Source organism: Stenella coeruleoalba (assembly GCF_951394435.1).
Source record: "Stenella coeruleoalba genome assembly, chromosome: 3".
NCBI lineage: Eukaryota > Metazoa > Chordata > Mammalia > Artiodactyla > Delphinidae > Stenella > Stenella coeruleoalba.
In genome coordinates this window covers 636,048-658,669 of record NC_137148.1, presented here as the reverse complement: position 1 = coordinate 658,669, position 22,622 = coordinate 636,048, and the positions used below count along the sequence as shown (strand labels likewise).

General features: G+C 51.7%; 1 protein-coding gene across 1 annotated transcript in view; it reads right to left on the bottom strand.

The window, feature by feature from the left end:
• The window catches only part of AHRR (aryl hydrocarbon receptor repressor), a 60,926-nt gene that overhangs the window by 10,227 nt on the left and 28,077 nt on the right, over positions 1–22,622 (bottom strand). Inside the window, exon 4 of the mRNA XM_079918019.1 lies at positions 4,389–4,478. Within this exon, the coding sequence (XP_079774145.1) occupies positions 4,389–4,478 (90 nt within the window). The remainder of the gene's footprint in view (positions 1–4,388; positions 4,479–22,622) is intronic.

The window sequence follows — 22,622 nt, the reverse complement described above, 5'->3', positions numbered from 1 at the left end:
GCCTCCGCTTTAGTGGAAAAGGCCGAACGGCCGTCCAAAGTGAGCACACGAATACGCACTTCCGTCGTGGCAGCGTGTGGAGCTCCAGTTGCTTTATGTTCTGGCCAACCTTTGGTATTTTCAACGCTTTTTCTTTTTTTGAGCTACGGTGGTGGATGCATCATGGTTTCTTTTGATGGTTTTAATTAGCACGTCATGAAGACTAATGAAATTGAACATCTTCTCACATGTTTATTGGTTTTTAGACGTGTGTGTGTGTGTGCGTGTTGCTCGCTTCTGTCTTTCCCATGAATTTCCGTCAAGCTGTCTTGCCGGTTTGTCAGCGCTCTTCATCCTTCTGGACAGGAGTCCTTTCTTGGGTGGATTCCTTTGCAAAACTCTTCTCCACTCCCTGGCCTCCCCTGCTGCTCTCTTAATGGGTCTGGCACAGCGTGATTCATCAATCTCTCCTCATGGACAGGGTTTTAGAGTTTTTGTCCTGTCTATGTACTCCGTCCTCATATACCTCCTAACTCTGCCCTGTTATCTTCTAGAAGCTTCCACCACCCACCCGACATTGACTGTGCACGGTGTGAGGTAGGAGTCGAGACTCATTTTGTTCACGTGGATCCAGTTCACGAAGCACCATTTACTGACGAGACCAGCGCCCGCCCACCTCTCGGCAGCACCAGCTTCACTGTAAACCCGTGGCTGCTCTGAACCTCCGCTCTGTCCTGTGGGTCCACCTGTCCATCTTCCACCAACCCCACACGTCTCAGCCACTGAGCTCGACGGGCAGTCTTGTCTTCGGGATTGTACGTCCCAGGGAAAATCACACTCCCCACCGCCCTGCCGATGGGAATGCTCCGCCCTCTGCATTCCCAATTAGCTTGTCAGTTTCCTCTCAGAGAAGCTGCTCGGTTTTTACGGCAGTGTTATTAATTAATGTCATTCTATAACTTGACCTGATGTCTTTATGATAATAATATCGAGTCCTCCAGTCCATGATATGGCATACCCTTCCATTTACCTGGATCTTCCTTAACTTCCTTAAATAATGTTTTATATTCTGTGTGGAGATATTGCACATCATTTGCTTGACTCATTCCTAGGAATCTGGTGTTTTTCCATCCCACTTTGATGGATGGCATTTTCCCCTCCACGGTTTTGATTAAAGGAAAACAATTGTGCTGACCTGTGAGCGCTGGATACGTCTCACCATAAACTGATATACAGGCACTGTGATCCAGGTTATTCTCTGGTGCGTTTTAGCAGGTGACCCCAAGCCTCGCAGAACCCCAGGGCCTCCCTGCTGCCCCGTCTGCCGTCTCCACACACCTCAGATGATTCACGAATGGGACGCAAGGTGTGGGTCTGTGGCTTAACGGGCACAGGAGGCAGGTTGACTTGGAGACATCGCTGACCAAGGTGAATTTGAAGACCAGTTATCTGGGGTGAGGAAACCAAGTTGGTAGCAACTAGTGTGGCTGCCCTTCGTCCTTCCTAATCTCCTGGGGTCTGATTCCTACAAATGAGGTCAAGAAAAATAAATGGTGGGAAACATGAGAAGGAGGGAAGAGAGTAGGTAACAATGATTCAAACAGCACAAAACAGGCCCTGCTTTGGTTGGGTCAGGCGGTCTTCATCCTGCCTCTAAACCACCCTTGGCGGAGTTGAGGATAAAAGTACTGATACAACCGTTTTCACAAACGGCTCGTTCCAGCAGTAACCATCTCTACTTTCTGTGCAGAGAGGGCGCATATCCACTCTCCATGCCCGTGGATTCCTTCCACAGACCCTCACATCTGCCCCGGTTCACATGGGGACGAGCTGCCCCTACCGCAGACCTCCGAGAGAACAGACAACATCTTGAAACAGCAAACGGCAACAGCGACTAAAATATACACCTAAAGCCTACCCGTTCGTCTCAGAGAGCGCTAAGCGCAAGACGCTGGAACGCTGCACTCAGGTTGCACCAGGAAATACCTGGTTCCTGACTTTTCGTAAGGCGTTTTGCACAAGAAGCTTACAATAGCACAAAGCAATCCGAACATGTTCATGAAATATTTTGCATAAACTAGAGGCATGGCCTGATTTAATGGCATTTGGAAACAATTTATTTATAATAAAAGGCAAAACTTTTTTTTGTTTTCACTTCTAACGCTTCAGCGGAAATAACCAAGTTCCAAGAAACCAGAAGAGCCAATTAGCAAGTTCAGACCTGGAAGCAGGTCTCCTCTGCAGGGCTTTTCCCACGAAGGTCCTACCAGCTGGTAAGACCTTCGAATTACAGCCAAAGGCAGGTGGCTCTGGGTGTCTGGAGAATTCACAGAGCAACTCAGGCGACAGTGATGGGAACGAAAAGAAATTCTGAGCACGCAAAAGGCAGACCGAACCACATTTTTCTAGATCCAGATCCTGCACACGACCTCCAGGGGAGCACGTGGAAGGCTTCGCTATTTGGGGCTGGAATCCCTCGTGCCCACGGCCTCGCGGAGTCACCTGCCGTCCTGGAGGGGCCGCTGCTCCAGGGGACCCTGAGCCCGAGCCTGCACCCCGGCCACGGCCCCCGACCTCGTGCGAGCGCGGCCTCCGCACAGCGGCTGCAAGGCGGACCGGGTAGCCCAGCTCCCGCGTCAGGAGCGCCCCCAGCGCCCTGGGGCTCCCGGCCGCGGCCTCGCAGCCCCACCGCGCGGAGGAGGAAGTCGGGCGACCCCGACTCGAAGGGGCGGAGCCGGCTCCCCGAGGCCACGCCCCCGCGGGGGCCGCGCCTCCGCCCGCTGCTGGGCCACAGGCAGTGACCGCGCGATCGCTGCCCGCGAGGCCGCCCAGACGGTCCCGGGGCCAGGACAGGGCCTGGCGGTCACTCTGTGCGGGTCCAGGTGGCGGGAAAGTCAACCTGGAAACGAGCGTGGGAGGAATCGAAAACGATTCAAATGAGGATTTTCATGGAAATTAGATCACGGGCCCCATCGGCCTCAGGGGCTCTGGCGGAGCTCAGTTCTCAGCCTGTCGGGGACCGGGCTCGCACACCTTGGCTTCCGCTGCCCTCAGCTTCGGGCACCCCCTTGGTGCTCGGCCCATCCAGGGAGATTTTCGTTCTTAACGCCAGTCTGGCCTGTCCCCGCTCCCTCGCTTGGCTCTGATCCCGGCTCTGCAGATACTTCCCCTCTGCCGGCAGAGGTACCCCGGCCCCGCGGGGCCGTCCACGACCTCCAGGCGAGCACCCCTGTCCCAGTCTCGCCAGCGTCCCAGCGGGTGGGCGCCTCGGGGGACTCTCCATCCCCCAGGGGCCGCCGCCTCGCCCCAGCCAACGGGGGGTGGGGCGGGGGCGTGGTCTCCGAAAAGTGCTCCTCCCGGGCGCCGGGGCTCCGCCCTGCGGGCACTGCTCCCTCTGCACCCACTGTGTCTGCAGCCCTTTCTCGCTCATCCTGTGTCACTAGGCGATGATTCTTTACACTAAACTTATATTAGTGTAAGTTTGTAAGTAAATTCTGTATATTAAGCCGTGCGAATCACTGCATAGGTTCTGCCTCCGGATGTGGCCCTGAGGACAGACACACTGTTCTCCGTTCCTCCAGGTTCTGTTTTGTTCTCTCGCAAATCCACCTGTTTTTGTCTTGAATTCCTCAGGGAGGGTGCCAGTGCCTATGGCCCGTGGCTTCCTCGAGTTGATAACTCCGCACCGCGAGCTCCCTGCAGAGGGCTGCGTCTGGGGGGTGGCCCCTGGCAGAGCAGCTGCGGCCACTGTGGTGCCCGGCTTGTCCTCAGACCTCAGCCGTCGAAGTTCCAGAGCCGGGAGGCTGCACCATCAGGCTGGTGACTTTGGGCTGGGATTTCTCACGAGAGACTTCTTTTCCCTCCCGGAGGCCAAGCCAGGTCCTTCTTCCTTTCCTGGGACTTTTCATTGAGCCACCCTTCTAGGACCCAGTGTTGCATGAGACTCCATCCAGCTCTGCCCCAAGGTCTGGAATCATCCAAGCTAGGCTGGCCTGGGGCAACGTTCCAGATGAATTATCTGTACACCAACAAGAGCGTTTCCAGAACACACTACGTCCTGACTGTACCTCGTGTCTGGGCTTTGAGACACCAATGCACAGATGAGGACAGGTCCACTGCCCTGGCCCTGACCAGCCTCTCACGGCGAGGAGCCCGGGAGGCCCGGCCTCAGTCAGCACAAGTCGCTGCCCTTTAGACGGGGGACGCCCAGGACACTGTCATGCCTCTCGCTGTGACCCTGGGCCCTAGACAAAGCTAGGTGTGCAGCTCCTCATCTGACAAAAGCTCCATGATTTAAAAAAAATAAAAAAAGAAGCAGCTCGATTTCAGAGACATTTTAAACCTTGACGACAACGCGTACTTTCAAGGTAACAGAACCGAGCCGCAGCAGATAGAGCAGCTGTGCTCACCTGGTGGAAGCCCAGATAGTCCACGATCGTTGCTGACGCGTAGAATATCATCCCTTCTGCGCTCACCACCAGAGCAAAGCCGTGCAGGGACTAGAAGAAACAAAACATCGAGTTGGCGCCAAGACGCCTTTGTGAAATCACTCAAAATGAAAAAGTCAAGCGTTGATTCTGTTCGGCTTTTCAACCGTTTCTCCCCCGTTTTGTGGTCTGTATTCATAACCTCCAGAAAGGCCCGCTTTTAATTTATTTATGACCATTTTGCAAGAGGTGCCAAGCTAGCAGGTGGCACGGGAACCTGGTCACGGTTTATAAGGCTCAAGACTAGGGTTCTTCTTTTTCTAATGATTATCAAATTCATGTTTTATAAAATATACACCATCACTATGAGATGACACGTCAGTACCTGAAACAGAACAGAACCTTTATGCCACCTTGTGGATTTCCCCATTCATGCACCCTCCTCTATACCATGTTCTGATTTTTCTAAGAATTTTTATCATGAAAAAATGTTGAGCTCCATCAAGTGCTATTTCTATATCTACTGAAATCATCACATAGATTTTCTTCAATCTATTAATGTGGTGAGTTACAGTGACAGATTTTCTGATGGTGAAATCATTCTTGCCTACATACGGTAAACCTTATCTGACCATAATTTTTAATATGCTCTTGGAATTGATTCATTTCACTTACAAAATATTCATTTATATTTAAGGAAATCCAGCCTAGAAGCTTCTCTCTTTATTTTGGTGTCAAGTATACCTAATCTTCCCTCTTTTTTCATTCTCGGGACCCACTTATTTATGATGAGAATGACGTATTCCTTGAAAGTCTGGTTCACCTCACCTCTAAGATCCTCCAGTTTGGGTGCATTTTGGAAGAGATGGTGAGTGAAAGGGGGTGGATTTTAGTACCATGTCAGTTTATTTATTTATTTTTTATTATTATTTTTGTGTGTGGTACGTGGGCCTCCCACTGTTGTGGCCTCTCCCATTGCGGAGCACAGGCTCTGGACGCGCAGGCCCAGCGGCCATGGCTCACGGACCCAGCCGCTCCGCGGCATGTGGGATCTTCCCGGACCGGGGCACGAACCCGCGTTCCCTGCATCGGCAGGCGGACTCTCAACCACTGCGCCACCAGGGAAGCCCCATGTCAGTTTATGTAATGGTTGTTAGTGTATTCAGGATTTTTCTCTTATATCAATTATGGCATTTAAAAATATTTTTCAGTAATGCACTCATTGCACCTTGATTTTAAATTTACTCATGTATGTTATTCACAATATGTTTATGATTATTAAATTTCAGTTGTATCTGTAACTATTGTGGCATGTGCTGTGTTGGGCTCAACTTAAAGTCTCTCTTTGTTCGAGAAGCAGGCCCTCCAACCCCTCCTGCACAGGCTTCCCAGAACCATCACTAGTGAGGACGCACGAGGGACCGCGGCCACTAGAGCGCACGCCAACGCGCATTCTACCTGCCTATCTGTATCTATCTCTCCTCTGGCATCATCATCATCACTTTGATACAGGAAACGGCAGCGCACTCTGTGTAGGTCCTGGGGAGCGTCAGGCACCATATGTGGAACAGCTCATCCAGTTCTGCATCACCTCCATGAGGTAGGAACAGTCTGATTCTACTGGGCCAATACAGAAGCTGGAGGTAAGGGAGGTTCAGGCAACGGGACAGTGGTGTTCAAACTTTTTCAATTTGAATCTTTAACATACAGACATTTAGAGACCTTTTTTTTTTTTAAAATTTTTTGGTCGCACGGCATGCAGGCTCTTAGTTCCCTGACCAGGGATCGAACCTGCGCTCCCTGCAGTGGAAGCGAGGAGTCCTAACCACTGGACCGCCAGGGAAGTCCCCAGACATATAGAGACTTTAACTTCTATGAAGTTTGTAGCTATCAGCAGTGTATTATAATACCCATTTCCCTTAATTCTTGACCATGCTGGATACCTTTTTCTTTTTTTCTAATCTTTGCCAATTTTATGTGATAAATTATCTTACCATCATTATAATTTTCATTTCTTTGATTATTAATGAGATTGAAAAAATGTCATACATTCATTGATAACTTGTATTTCTTCTTTGGTAAACTGCCCGCGCATGTCATGTGCTGATTTTTCTATTAGCGTTTATACATATCAATATCTAAGAGCTTTTAAATGACTGATACCGAAGATTTCGAGGCAGCCACCTAAATTCAAATCCCCACACTTCTAAAAGATGATGGAGAACAACAAGAATAGGTAAAACTACACAAACCTGCACCCCCATCATGATGAGAACACAGAGAGGTGATGAACTTCAAGTTACATATAAGCAGAAAAGGCAACATAAAGTCCCAGCAAGCTTACAATGACTGTTTCAAAAGAACAAAGTGTGTAATCCCTCCTCAAGAAACTAGAGAAGGCAGAGACAATACAATGTAAGGAGAGGGAAAGAAGAATTTAAAATAAGAGAAAAAACAATGAAAATTGTTTAAACAGTTAAATGATAAAGATTGTCAACAAAGTGAAAAATTGCTTCTTTAAAAAGATTAATAAAATTGATAAACTCTTAGCAAGATTGATCAAGAAAAATACAAATTACGGACATCAGGAATTTTAAAGAATACATCATTACAGATCCTACAGACATTAAAAAGATAGTGAGGAAATAATAAAAATGATACTCAAGAAATTAATTTACCAGAATTGACCCATTAGAGATAGAAACCTTAGAAGATCGATTTCCGTAGAAGAAATAAAGTTATCAAGGAACTAACCCAGGATAATGCACCAGGCCCAGATGGTTTTAAAAAGGAATTCTACCAAATCTTTAAAACTCAGATAACACCAATGCCCCATAAATCGTCTCGGAAATAGAAAGTGAAGGAAAGTTTCTAATTCTTTTTAAGAAGTATAACGCTGACACTTGATTCTGATAAGGAAAATACAATAAAAATAAAATTGCTTACTTTGACTACTGGTGCAAATATGCTAAATAAAATATTAGCAAACAGACTTCAATTTCACATTAAGAAAAGTATACATCATGACCAAATGAATTTATTCCAGGAATGCAAAGTTGGATATCAGGAAATATTAAGAAATTCATTAATATAATACACCACATTTATAGATCTAAGGAGAAAAACCTATGATTATCTTTTTTTTTGGCTGTGTTGGGTCTTTGTTGCTGCGCGTGGGCTTTCTCTAGTTGTGGTGAGCTGGGGCAACTTTTCATTGCGGTGCGCAGGCTTCTCATTGTGGTGGTTTCTCTTGTTGCAGAGCATGGGCTCTAGGCGTGCCGGTTTCAGTAGTTGCAGCACACGGGCTCAGTAGATGTGGCTTGTGGGCTCTAGAGCACAGGCTCAGTAGTTGTGGCGCATGGGCTTAGCTGTTGCGCAGCATGTGGGATCTTCCCGGACCAGGGCTTGAACCCATGTCCCCTGCATTGGCAGGCGGATTCTTAACCACTGCACCACCAGGGAAGTCCCTATGATTATCTTTATAGATGGCAAAAAGCTTTCAACAAAATTCAACACTCATTCCTGATAAAAACACACAAGAAAATAGGAATTGTGGATACATCTTAACCTGGTAACATGTGTGTGCATGTTGTATGTGTGTGTGTGTCTGTCCATGTTATTCCCAAGGTAGCAACTTAATGGGGGAAAATTCTAGGTGTTTCCAGTATGATCAGGAAGCAAGGCAACTATGCCTATGACATCCCATACTGGGGTGTGTAAACTACACCCCCCGACATATAGCCTGCCACTGGTTTTGTAAATGAAATTTTACTAGAACACGGCCACACCTGTTCATTTACGTATTGTCTCGAGCCACTTTTGCACTACAACAGCAAGGCTGAGTAGTTACGACAGAGACAATATGGCCCAGGGGTCCCCAGTGCCCAGGCCGCACAGCAGGAGGTGAGCGCAGCGGGCAAGTGAGGGAAGCTTCACCTGCCGCTCCCCATGGCTGTCCGTCACTAGCATCCCCGCCTGAATATCCCCCCAACCCCATCCGTGGAAAAGCTGTCTTTCATGAAACCAGTCGCTGGTGCCGAAAAAGTTGGGGACCGCTGATATGGCCCACAAAGCCTGAAATATTTCACCATCTGGCCATTTAAAGAAAGAGTTTGCTGACTCCTGTCCTGTAGTATCTGGGGGGTGTTAACTGTTGCAACTAGAAGAGAGAAATCAATGGGAGGTATAAGAATTGAGAAAGTAAAACGATGGCTATTTGCAGATGATACCATGGTTTACTCAGAAAACCCTAGAGAATCAATGATAAAATAACTCAAAGAATTCAGTAAGCAGCAGGGATATAAAATTAAATATATATATTCAATAACCTTTACATATGAGAAAAATGACCATATTAGAGGACATCATGGTGGTTAAAACCCCATTTACAAAGAAGACCCAGGACTTGTAAACTCAACAAGAAATGTGCAAAATCGACGCAAAGAAAACGTCAAATCATCTCAACAGGGCTTCCCTGGTGGCGCAGTGGCTGAGAGTCCGCCTGCCGATGCAGGGGACGTGGGTTCGTGTCCCAGTCCGGGAAGATCCCACGTGCCGCGGAGCGGCTGGGCCCGTGAGCCATGGCTGCTGAGCCTGCGCGTCCGGAGCCTGTGCTCCGCAACGGGAGAGGCCACAGCAGTGAGAGGCCCGCGTACCACCAAAAAAAAAAAATCTCAACAGACACAAAATTATATGTGAACAAATGGAAAGACATCCTTTGCTCTTGGACTGAGTGACTCACCATCATAAAGATGCCCTTTCTTCCTAAGTGAAGTTCTCAACAGAGTGCGATATCGTCTGTATCAAACTTCGTTATTGACCTACAGCTGATTTACAATATTGTGTTAGTACAGGTGTACAGATATATATACATATCTGAATCACTATATATATTTTTATATACTCTTTTTCGGATTCTTTCCCATTGTGGGTTATTACAAGACACTGAGTAGAGTTCCCTGTGCTATGCAGTAGGCCCTTATGGTTTATCTATTTTATATATAGTGCAGTGTGTATCACATTTTTATGGAGCCAGCAAGTTGATACTAAACATGGAAAGTAAACACGCACTAATTGTTACAAAAACACTGAAAAAGAAAGTTAGGGAAGACTGTTATTTCTTGTCAAAACATAGCATCAGGCCTCCACAACTAAAGGAGTTGGGTGCTGGTGCGTGAATAGGCAAGCGCGTCCGTAGCCTGGGATAGGAAGCCCAGAGCAGGGGCGAGCACAGGTGGAAAGGCGGTGTCGTCCAAACGACTAGACAGAGGCGGGCTTTTCAGCAGATGGTTCTCCCCTGAGATTCTGTCTGTCTGTTTAACAGGCTGAGTGTTCATCTACAGTTGACCAACATTTCTTGTCGCGGAGCATCACCCATTCCAGATCTGCGCGCAGCCACCACGCCTCATTCCCTCACGGCGATGATGGACTTGGTGTGCCGCGCCGCGTTCAGGATGGCTTCATCTAGTCTCACAAGTAAAACGGGCTGAATTTCTCCCGAGCGCCGTCTCTGCCTGGTTTTAGTACAGGGTTCCTGACCGCACAGAATTAGCTGCCCCTTCCCTCATTTTGTGTGCTCTGGAATGGCTCTGGAATGGTATTTTCTGTCCCTTAGAGGTTTACCTAAAATTTGCTTTTAAAACAAGTGGACCAGATCCCAGAGAGGCAAGAGTCCGAGCAGCTGCCACCCTGGTCAGTGTCCCCTCAGCTCCTGCAGCCGGAAGGCTGGAGACTCCACTGTCCAGCCCTGCCCCAGCCGACCCGCAGCCCCGGGGGCTGCTGCGTGCTCAGGCTTCTGCCTCCTGCCTACATTCTTCCAGTTAATTTTGTTGCAGATTTTCTGCCTTCTCCGTTTCACATTAGGACGGCACCTTTGTTTCAGATGTGTGTGTTTCTCTGTCGTTGGGTGTCGGGGGCAGCGGGGACACGGAGCTGCTGACTGGTGTCCGGCTTAAACGGAGGTCGTGTGTTCTGCCCAAAGTGACATCACACCACACACCATTCACGAGGAAGCCCCCTGGAAAGGGACGCAGTCTCACAGCCTCAAATGAGACAAAGCCACAACTTAGCCATTAGCGTATAACTCAGAGAAGAAACGTCGCAGCCCTCAGGAAAACATACAGCAAACACTCGACAAAGATCTTATTCAAGAGGGAAGCACTGAGACATTAAACCAGCCTAAGACGTGTCTGAGACACTAGGTGCTCACAGGCAGCTGGGATGAGATTGCTGCATTAGATGCAAAATTAAAATCCCCCTGGGTGATCCCTGAGCAGCCCTGTGCCCACATGACTTGAAGAGGAGGTACCACCCAACTTTTCACTTTATTTCAAAATTCTGGACTTTCTGACACACAGGTTCAAACACCCGGGTGGTGACTTTGCAATAGGATTTAGACTCTGTGCTGAGTTTTCTGAGCAAGAAACAAACCCAAGCCTCACATAGCCCCCAGCTGCACCTCTGCCCTAAACAGTGTGGCACTGGTGACCACATCTCATCGCAAAGCCCGTTATCACTCACCCACCCCAAACCCCAGTGAACTGAAAATCGACGCTGGGTGACACCCATTTCCACCGGAACGTCTCCAGAACCAGACAGACTGTGTCATTTGTTACTGTAATTCCTGTGCGGCTCCCGGGAGAAGTGTCTGGTCCAACTGTCCTCACGTCTTTGAGCCGCAGATGCAAAGTCCAGCGTTTGCCTGGATCTCATCCCAGTGGGCTAGTCACGAGTCTGTGAATACACCAACCCCCAGTGTTTCTTGGTGCGGGGGGAACCTATGAAACGTTTGCGATGTTCTATGGTTAACAAAAGGCCCAATTTTCCTATATGTTGACTGCCTCTTTCCCTCCCACTGTTTGGGTCAATCACTAGGACATGAAGCAGACCCCGAAGAGCCTCGTCAGTGAGTCCTTCCCACCCAGACTGGGTACCAGCCCGGAGATGGCAAGTCCTGTGCCAGCCCGGAGATGGCAAGTCTGGACAGCACTTCTCACAGTTTCTGCACCACTTCAGAGATGCTTTACCTAAAAACAGAAAACCTTCGCATCCACTTCCACCGGTCTGGAGGATTTCCTGAAGCGCTGTCAGTCTCAGAATCGGAGATGAGGCTGGGCCTCTGAGGCTCAGATTCCTGTGCCCCTCAGACACTGACCCAACCGAGACACTGCACTTTGTTAATGCCAGGTTTTCTTATATTGCGGTAAAATCTATGTAACAGAAAACTCACCGTTTTAGCCACTTTCAAGTGCACAATTCTGTGGCACATTCACGTGGTTGTATGGCCGTCACCACCATCTCCAGAACTTTCACATCTTCCCAAACTGACACTCTGCCCCCCCCAGCCCGGCCCCGCCATCTACTCCCTCCTCCAGGGACCTCCTAAGTGGACTCGCGCAGGACTGGTCCTTCTGTGACGGGCCTGTTTATTTAGCACCACACCCTCCGGTGCATCCGTGTTGAAGGATGTGTCAGAATGTCCTTCCTCTTTAAGGCTGACTAATACTCCATTGCACGTACAGACCACCTTTGCTTATCCGTCATCGCTTGATGGGCATCTGGGCTGCTTTCGGCTCCTGGCTCCCGAGGACGATGCTGCTGTGAACAGGGGCTCCAGCAAGACGTGAGCACACTTTCGGGAAGGAAGGTGTCTAAAGCAAGGAGGAAAGTCCACAGCCTTCTCCCCCTGCAACACTGCCTGGGAGGAAGGAGGCGTGTGATGGGGCGGACCTGCCGCCAGCTCAGAGCTGGGAGTCTTTCCAGAATGAGGACGGTGCCTGTGTTCTCACTGGCCCTCCTGCTCTGGCTTCAAGCGCCTCACCTGGGAAATCCGGGGTTCCTGTGCTGCTGGGATTTGATCTGAATGGGCACCTGCCTCCCTCCCTGCCCCGTGCCCATGCCCAGCGGGGTCTGATGGCCGAGACCCCGGGGGCTGGTGCCGCCCATTGCGGCCGTGACTGTGACCCTCAGACAAGGGAAGCCAGCTCTGGCCTCCACAGGCCTCGCGTCTTATTGGGAGCCGGCCGCAGCGCCCCAGAACGGGGCCCTGCAGGCTGCCGGTCCAACACCCTCCCTCGGGGCTCTGCAGTGTCCCTCCGCCAGGGGTCTGGGCAGAAGCAGGGTGGGTGGCGCTGGATCCACCTCGGGACTGTCAGGACACAGCATCCATCCTTCTTACAGCCTCAGCTCAGCGCTGACCAGGGAGAGATGACGTCACCAGTGGCCATGCGGCCCAGGTGACTGAGCCCAGACACCTCAGCTCAGCGCTGACCAGGGAGAAGTGACGTCACCAGTGGCCATGCGGCCCAGGTGACTGAGCCCAGACACCTCAGCTCAGCGCTGACCAGGGAGAGGTAATGTCACCAGTGGCCATGCGGCCCAGGTGACTGAGCCCAGACACCTCATGGGGCTGGGCAGTGGTGGCCGCGAGGGCCTTGCGCCCTCCCCCGGGCAAGCTGCAGACTCGGTGCATTCCCCCCCAGCCCCCCGGCAGCGGGAGGGGGCGAGGTGGGTGCTGGCTGCACCACCAGCCCTCGCACAGCATTTCCCATTTCAGAGACTCATGACATCCCACTAATAATAGTCCAAAGACCAAACAAATGTTCAGGGTTTGAGTATATAAAATGCCGTCTCAAAAAAGATTTTACGAGATTAGTCATGACCAAAAACAACCTTAATTTTAACTCCTAAGGCAGAAATTTAAAAAAGCAAAAAGACCATAAAGTGCTGTTTGCCGACCCATATGGATTCAATATCAGATTGACGTTCTGGTCCAGAACCATCACGCCAAATACTTTTGCACATGTGGGACCGTCTTTCAAATATGCGTCGCAAACATTTGTTTGTTTTCTCTCTCTCTCTTTTTAATCCTACAAGACTTTTGTGTTTTTTTAAACATGGTACATGGAAAATGAGATCACTTTTCCAAGTGGAAAAAAGAATTTGGCCCCAAGCGGAAGGCTGCACTTTTTTAAGGGGAGAAACAAGCACATCCACATTCAATTACTTAGCAGTCACAGGACCTGCACCTGCCACTGCAGGGCCTGCCCCTCGCTCTGCCCCCCGACGCCGCTGCCCCAGCCCCTCTTCGGGGATCAAGCCAAACGGGTGAGAAAGCGGAACTTCCTTTTGCCAGCCCTTGAATATCCTGATCTCTTCCAGCCCACGCAGAAAAAATAGCTAGCCTGTACTTCAAAGATTGCTCGTCAAGGTCACGGCAGAGGAAAAAGAAGAGGGAAAAAGGAACAATTCCAACGGCCCCTCTCACCGCCCCTCCCTGGAATGAAGGGAAGTTGGGAGCTGTGCCCTCCCCTGAGAGCCGTTGCCACGGTTACAGAGCAACACCGCAAGGCCAGGGCCGCCAGTCACGCGAGCTAGTGAGGGGCACCCGGCGTGTCGGGCAGCCGCTCGGCCCTGCTGGAGCCAGATCACTCGCTGGGCCTCGCAGTGGGGCCTGAGTGCGTGCGAGGCGCTCCTGCTGGGAGCGGATCGCTGGCTGTTTATAGATCCCACAAACAGTAAACTTGGCCTTGGGCTCCTGCCACGGAGCGGCTACGGCACTTGAAAGCAGTTCTCAAAGATGCATTTGGCTGACAGGGGCAGGACCGCAAGGGTGGAGGCAGGTGCGGATGCCCAGGCCCTGGGAGCTAGACCCTCGTGCCAGCGTGGCCCCTGCTCTGGCCACCCCCTGCCCAGGGCCCTCCAGGTCCTTCTCTCCAGGTGAGTGACCTGGCTGTGGCACAGACACCTGGGCGGTGGAGGTACCTGGACAGGGAGCTTGGCCCTGGGCCCTCCAGCCTCCCTGTGGCTGGTGGGAGTGGAGCCCAGACCCGGACACAGAACGTGGCCACAGCAGACAGACACCTCTCTTCCTTCCCTGGGGGGACGCAGCTATTCCAACCGAGTGCTGCCTTTTCAGCTGTGTGACCTCGGACAAGCCAAGGGGCAGAGCAGGGCCTGGGTGACCACAGCGATCGCTGACCAGTGAGCCCTGCACAGTGACCCTGGACGGTCAGGGGCTCCTGGTGGACAGTCAGGGGGTTCACAGTGGAGCGTTCTGGGGGTCTAAAAGCCACGGAGAGGCCATGTCCAGCCAGGCCCCAGGCAGCTGAACTGCCTTCAGGGGTGGAGCCAGGAGCTGGGGGCTTCTGACCCACAGGGAGACCACTGAGTGGACAGAAAGCACGACCTTGAGGGCCTCGGTGGGACACAGCCTGGGCGTGGCGCTGCCCTCGGCCGCTTGGCGTACGGTCGGGCTGGCGGGGACTGTGGGCCAGCGGGAAGGAGGCAGGGCGTGGGCTGGTGGCCGCCGGGGAGTGGGGGTTAGGCTGCCCTTCCTGGCTGCGTCCACCTGCGGGCCAGCTCTCATGAAGCCTCTGACACTTTTATCTATGTCTGTCGCACCCCTGAAGGAAAAGCCACGTCAAAGGAGTCTGGGAACAACAGGCTCAGCGGTCACAACGGGAGGTGAGAAAGTGTGGTTTCTCTGAGCACCAAGACCAAAGTGGGAGACAGAGCAGCCCGTGCCGCAGCCTGCTCAGCGGAGGCCCCGGAAAAGTGTGGGTGCAGGGGTGAGGACATCAAGGAATTCTCCCTGGAGCGGTCGAGCTGGGCATCCTGGGGCTGCCCGCCCCGGATCCCCGGACATACGCCGTCAGCCTCGCCAGTGCCATTCTTCAACAGCTGGGGACCCAGGGGGTTGTGCAGCCGCCACCCCTCACAGCCACCCCGAGACCCTTGCCCCTGGGCCACCCGGCCCCCCACCCCTGCCGGCTCTGCTCTGCCCTTCCGGCCGACTCCTACTGTGCTCCACCTTCTGCGCCGGGCGACTCCGTGATTCGGCCACACGTGCTCTAGGGTTTCACACCTGCGTTTCTGGAGGACGCGTGGGCCCTCACCTGCGCGCCCGGCACCAAGGGGCAGAAACCGCAGCAGGGAGGCCCCGTCCACGACCTGCCGGGAGCCGACACCCTCGGGGCCTCCGGCGACTTCTCCCAACCAGGGAAGGGCTTTCTAGGTCTTTCTCTAGAAGAGCGACGGCCTGAACGTGAGAAAGTCTCCACTCTTGTTCCCAGTAGGTCGCCTGTGGTTCCTGAGAAGTTCCCGGCAACTGTGCTGGCTTTTCCAGAAACCACGCCAGCACGGGCCGGCAGGGGTCGGTGGCCTGCTGGGTGTCTGCGGGGTCCCAGACGCGCAAGGCCGCTCTCACACCATTTCCGCGGGATCCGTGGGCGCCACTGGGTCCAGGCTGCGTGGGTCACCTTCACAGGCCCGAGGCTGGCGGTGGGAACGGGTGAAACCCCTTCACCTCGGCGAGTCAGCACATCTGCCCGTTGGCCACCCCCTCCCCTGAGGATTTTCATTGTTTCAACCTTAGGGTCCTGCTCCAGCCTCGAACTCAGAACCAAACACGATCCAATGGGTCTGAGCCTCCCCTCCGGCTCCTTTTAAGTTCTTTTGGCATCCAGGTTAAGCACGGATGCGAGGCTTCTGCGTGGGCGCAGGGCGAGCCAGCGTGGGCTCTGTCCCCTCCCCAAAGTCAGCCCACGTCATCCAAACGGGAGTGAGCCCCAGAAAGCCATGGGGACCCCAGCTGCTCCTCACTGTGGCCCAGGCAGCCCTGCGCGGCGGGGGCGGAGCAGAGAGCAGGTAGAAGGAAGCCTCTCTATGGTCTGCTGCGGCCCCTCCCCTAGCTGCCTGGGGACAGTCGGCCTGGTGGGATGACAGAGGCAAGGGCGCACCGGGCACTCACCCCTCCCTGCCCCCTCTCCACAGTCTCATGCAAACCCCAGGCCAGGGCTCCTTCCAGGTGGCCCTTTCTGAGGGGAAGCCCTCACCAAGGAGGCAAACCCGCCGGCCCAGCCCCTCCCCCCAACCCCTGCCCTCTGACCCTCCCTCCTGCCCCCAGCACACAGCTGCTCAGGGACAGAACACAAGGACCAGGAGACAGCCTGGGAGATGCCCGGCAGGTGGGGCAGCACAGAAAGGAGACCAAGGATGAGACAAGCATGAATTTAAATAAATATGTTTAAGGAGATAAGAAAATCGATTAGCAAAATGAAATAATAAGAAATAGTACAAGCAAATCAAGGGGAACTATTTATTAGGTATGAGAATGTAAGGAAGAAAGAAAACATTTGAGGGTGTGCTGTGATGGGTACCAACCTGGAAGATCAGTCCTGAAGACAGCAGAGAAGGGAAACCAGACAGAACGCAGAAGTAAGAGCAGCAGATGGGAGACAGTGCCCAGGGATAGCTGGGTAAAGGTGTCTCCAGAGGTAGAGCCAGTAACAGAGGGGGACAGCACTGGATGCAACGATGGAAAACAAAATCCAGATTGAAGAAGGAAGACCTCAGATGGAAAGAACTTGGAGCACCAAGCAGGCAAAACAGACGAAAAAGACACATTACAGTGCAATTCAAGAATATCAAAGCCAAGAATGTCAGGCTCACGAAAGCTCAAGAGGGAGCCGGAGCGGAGCCGCTGCAGAGAACCAGCCGCGGACCCCGTCAGCGGCACCCGCGCTGCAAACAGTGGGACAGGAGTTCCGAAGGTTGAAGGAAAAGCTCTGAACCTAAGATTCTATATCCCACCAAGCTGTTATCCAAGCACGAAGGCGCGGGGTGAGATGCAGGAAGATTTCACATCAAGACCCTCAGTGAAAGCACTGAGGGGAGGCCCTCAGAACAAGAAGCACATCTGGGGGCTGCGAGGAGGGTGACCCACATCCTGAACCTCAGGGGGGCCTTAAAAAGTCAGGAACACAGACTAGATCTGTGCCGTCCAGGATTCCACTTCTGGACAAAGTCACTGTGTCCGTGCGGGGTCTGGGGGCCTGGACGGATGCAGGACTGCTGGGGAGACGCCAGCCCTGCTAAATCTAGGGGGTCAAAGAGAAACCTGCTTGGAAAGACCTGCGCTGAAGGTGATCCCCCGAGAACGAAAGCAGAGTGTGTGACTTAAACTGGCATGAGAAAGCTCAGTCAGAATGGGGAGCTAGAGAGAAGAAAAAGAAACCAAGGAGAGTGCAGTCAATAGAAACAAAATATGAGGGCAGAAATTAGCCCCCAAACAAGAGTAATTCCAAGAAGAAACGGGCTAGACTCGCCAACTACAGGATCCCCCCACAAACACTGCAAGAGAGCCACTTCCCAAGAAAGGAAAGCTGACGATGAAAGTACGAGGAGGGGTCCCAGCTGCAAGGACACCAGAAAGCTGAGCAGCTTCAAGGTCTGGACTCTAGCGGGACGAGGGCTGGAGTCAAACGTGCAGGATGTGAGAGTCACAGAGCCCCGGAGCCCCGGCCAGGCTTCCTGCTAGAGCGGCCGCCTGGAGCCAGGGTGGCGTGAGCTGCCAGCTGACGGCTCACAGAGCTGCTGCCCCCGGGTTTCCCCAGGTTTCAGGCGTCCGCGTGTCCCCGCCGCCACTGCAGCCCTCGCTTCCGCTCTGCCGGGGGATTGAGCTGCGTCATGGTTCTGCTGGAATCTGCCTGGCGTCTGTGCTCGCAGACTCTTCTGGGGGGAGGCGGGGGGGGGGCAGGGAATGCACCGTCCTCACTGACCGCAGGCCTGGGCCTTACCTCCCTGGCGGACGAGCTGCCCCCCCCCAGTGTCTGGTCCACCGCCTTCTCCCCCCACCCCTTCTGGAGGGGCCTTGGGCTCCAGGTCCCCAGCTGCCACTTGGTCACGGCCTGGTCCATGTGGAGGAAGTGGAACTGGGGGGGCCAGGATGCCGGGGCTGTCCTCACTCCCCGCCGCCACTCCAAGGACAGGCAGGTACATGTGGATCCCCGGTTGGAAGCCCCCTCCCCTGAGGCACCTCCTCGTGGCCTTCCAGCCTCCACCTTCTCGCCTCCGAGCCCGGACTCTCCTGTCCTGGGGGCAGAATTTCACAGAGGCGAACACCTGGTCCTTCTCATCCTCTGTGCTGTTCACCCAGCGGGGCCTTTCAGGCTGGAAACTCAGTCCTGGGCTCTGCGAAACCTTCTGGGTTGCTTCCCTGATGATTTCCTCCCCTGTGGTCTTTCTGGAGCTCCCATTATGCAGGTCCCGTGGGGCCTGGCCATTTCCCCGACTTCCCTCTGTTATTCTCCGCTCATTCTTCACTTACGCACGGGAGCACTCTAACTCCAGACCCTTCTACGGATTTCTAGGTGTTGCTCTCATGCTTTTAATTTCTGAGCTCTTTTAAGATCTCTGAATGGTCGCTTTTACAGCTACCTGTGTCCCCTGTGTCTGAGCGGCTCGAGGGCTGTATGGTCTGCCTGTCTGGTCATCTCCACTTTGCACATCTGTCTCCTCCAAGCTGACTTTCCTCCTGGATCCTGTGTTTTGCTCCATCAGCCTCTTTCCCGGAGGGTCCAGGATCCCTGTGTGCGCTGGATTTGAGGAGCGGGTTTGGGACAGCCGACAGGAGGCCGCCACCACAAGCCTGTGCGGCCTCGGTGCCGCACGTCCTGCAGGGGGAGCCCGGACGTCTGCACTTTTAGTCCCTTATCCATATAAAGTAGCAAATTCACAGGCTCTGAGAACCAAGACGGCAGCACTGGAGGCCCTTCCCCTGCTGAGCGCCGACCCGAGTTACTGCATCCGCTCAGCACCAGAATGTTCGAGTCACGCTGGGGGGAAGGCAAGAAACAGATGCCACCTCTGAGCTGACACAAACAGCGGAGTGATCAGGTAAGGGACGCAACCAGCTAATACACCCTCCTCCATGAGATAAAGGTAGCACTTTGAAATGAAAACAACAAAAAAGATGAAACGTCTCAGAAGAGAAACAGACACTATAAAAAGAAAGAACCGAATGAGAATTTTAGAACTGAGAAATAAAATATACGAAGTTAAATTTTCACTGGATGGGCTTAATGGCAGAATGGAGGTGACAGAGAAAAGGGTCAGTAAAGGCAGATAATAGGAAGTGTCCAGGCTGAGAGAGAAAATATTGGAAAAAACTGAAGAGAGCCTCAAGGACCTGTGGGACAGTGTGAAAAGGCCTAACACCTGGGCCAGTGGAGTTTCCGAAATAAAAGAGAAAGAGGTTGGGGAAATAAAAATATTTGAAGAGTATGGCTGAAAACTTTCCAAATTTGGTGAAAGACATAAATTTATAGATTCAGAAAAAGCTCAGCGAACGCTAAACAGGACCATCTGATAAACCCAAGCACATCAACATTAAGCATCAAAAGTCAACAGAGGGGCCTCCCTGGGGGCGCAGTGGTTGAGAGTCCGCCTGCCGATGCAGGGGACACGGGTTCGTGCCCCGGTCCGGGAAGATCCCACATGCCGCGGAGCGGCTGGGCCCGTGAGCCATGGCCGCTGAGCCTGCGCGTCCGGAGCCTGTGTTCCGCAACGGGAGAGACCACAGCAGTGAGAGGCCCGCGTACCGCAAAACAAAAACAAAAACAAAACAAAAGTCAACAGAGATACTGAAATGGAATACTAATAAATATTACTAAAATCAAAAAGAAGGCAGAAAAGATGGAAACAAAAAATAGAAAAATTATGAAACGGTAGACTGAAATCCAATAATATCAATGATTACCCTAATATAAATGGCCTCACACACCAATTAAAAAAAAAAGATACTGTCAGACTGGACTTAGAAAAACAAAAAAGGTCCAAATATGTACTGCCAACAAAGGAGAGATATACATTAAATATAATAATACAAACGGACTCAAAGTAAAAAGATGAAGCAAGACATGCCAAGGAAACATTAACTAAAAGGAAGCTGGGGTGGTAACGTTAGCATTAGACAAAGCCCACTTCAGAGCAAGGACAATTACCGGGAATAAAGAGGCATCTTATATAATGATAATGACAGAAAGGTCAATTCATGAAGAAAACATAGTAATCCTAAGTGCGTTTGCGACATACGACAGAACTCCAAAACACACAGAGCAAACACTGGCAGAACTTAAAGGAGAAATACAAGGTTCCACAATTATACTCGAAGATGTCTTCCAGGTTAAGACTAGACAGAAACTCAACAAGGATATAAAAGCCACCAACACTGCCAACCAACTTGATGTGACCGGAGTTTATAGAACCCCTCGCCCAAGGACAGCAACCTGCTGGGGGCCCCTTCCTGGCTCACAGATAGCCGTCTCCCACGTGGTGGAAGGGGCGGGGGACTCTCTGGGGTCTCTTTTATAAGAACACAGATCCCATTCATGACCAAGTCACCTCCCAAAGACCCCACCGCCAAACACCATTGCACTGGGGGTTAGGTCTCCAATCTAGTATGAATTTGAATTCTATTAATTTGCGGGGGATACAAGTATTTGGTCCATGGCAACAACCAATGAAACCAATAGCTGTGTCTCTGAAAAAAATCAATAAGATGAATACACCTCTAGCCCAGCTGACTAAGAAAAAATAAGAGAAGATGCAAATTACCAGTGAAATGAGAAAGGAGACATAGTCACAGAACCCACAGACATTAAGAAGGCAACATGGAGCCCATGGTGCTGGACTGCGGAGGCTGGGAGGCGCTGTGGGGCCTGGGAAGCCACATTCTGCGGAGGGGAGGGGGCCATGGAAGAAGACTGGGCCCAGGTGCCCCAGGGGCCTTGTAGGGGGAGGGGGCGGCCTCCCAGCGTACCTGACAGCCCTGTGTGGGAGTGGGCTGGTAGGATGAGTAGGTCGGCTGGTGGTGGGCCCGGCGGGGCCCTGAGGGGCTGCCTGCGAGCTAGCGGCCCCTGCTGGGTACATGTGAGCTGGAGAGCTAGAGGAAAGAGCTCACCGTCCTGAGGCGGGGGGGACGGCGGGGGCCCTCCTCTGACCTTTCCTTCTCCTTATGACTTTCGGAATCAAGTTTGTGTCTCACATTCTCACAAAAGGATAGTAAGTGAAATCAACAAAGATAGGAAAGGACCCCCGGAACGCCACACTCTCGGAAGACCAGTCACACCCAAACTGAGGGGTTCTCTGCAAGACGACAGGCCAGTGCTCCTTGGGAAGTCAGTGTCCCAGAACCCCAGGGCAGGCCAAGGAACGTTCTAGATTAAAGGAGGTGAGAGAGGCAGGACAGCTAAGCATGTGACGGCGTTCCTGTTGGCACAAACGGGGCACTGGGACCGTGTGGGAGCTGAGTCGTCTATGGACACAGTCACAACACGGCCTCAGAGCCCTTGGTCCGGCATCTGTGCCCAGGCCGTGGGGGGCATCCTGGTTTAGCAAATGCACCGAGGCCTCTAGGAGTAAAGGGCATCACGCCTGCCACGCACCCTAAATCGGGTCAGAAGAGAAAATGAGTGTGGAGAGAGGGCAAGTGCTAACACGGAAACGTCTGGGAATCTGAAAAAGTCTTTGTACCGCTCTGTCAACTGTTTCGTAAGTCTGAAATCACACCGAAAGAATAAAAGAAGAAAGAGGTTAAGAAAAAGAAAAGGGCAACTGGAAAACCATGGACAATTTTGTACCCATAAAATCAATAACATAGATGAAATAGACCAACTCTTTGAAAGATACAAACTACTAAAGTTCACACGAGAATAGATAACCTGAATAGTCCTTTATCAATTAACAAAACTGAATTCATACTTTAATCTCCTATGATTAAAACTATGATTTGAATTATTAAACTTCTAAAGAAAACTCCCAGACCAGTTGTTTTCTCTGCTGAATTCTAATAAGCATTTCAGGAGGAAATAATACCAATTCTACACAATCTCTTTCAGAAAAGAAAAGAGAGGGGAACACGCTCAGATAGTTTTATGAAGCCTCCACTAGCATATGACCCCACAACCAGACAAGAAAGAAACAAAAGTGTTTCTCATGAACAAAAATCCCCACAAATATTACCAAATTTAATCCAGCAATATCTAAATAAGATCTATCCTGGGCATGCAAGGTTGGGTCAGCATTTGAAAATCGATTAATGTAATTCACAATATTAACAGACTCAGGAAGAAAAATCATGATCATCTCAATAGACGCAGCAAAAGCAGCTGACAAAACGAATCCATCCATAATAAGAACTCTCAGGAAACAAGGAACAGAGGGAAATTTCTCCATCTGATATAAGGCATCTACAAAAAGCAAAACAAGCAAAAGACTGACGTTTTCTCCCTAAGGTCAGGGAAAGGCAGAGGTGTTCGCTCTCACCTCATCTACTCTGTTGCACTGGAAGGCCTAGGAGTGCAATAAGGCAGGAAAAATAAAGCATGCAACTTGAAAAGTAGATAAAAGCTGTCTCTGTTCTCGGAAAACATGATG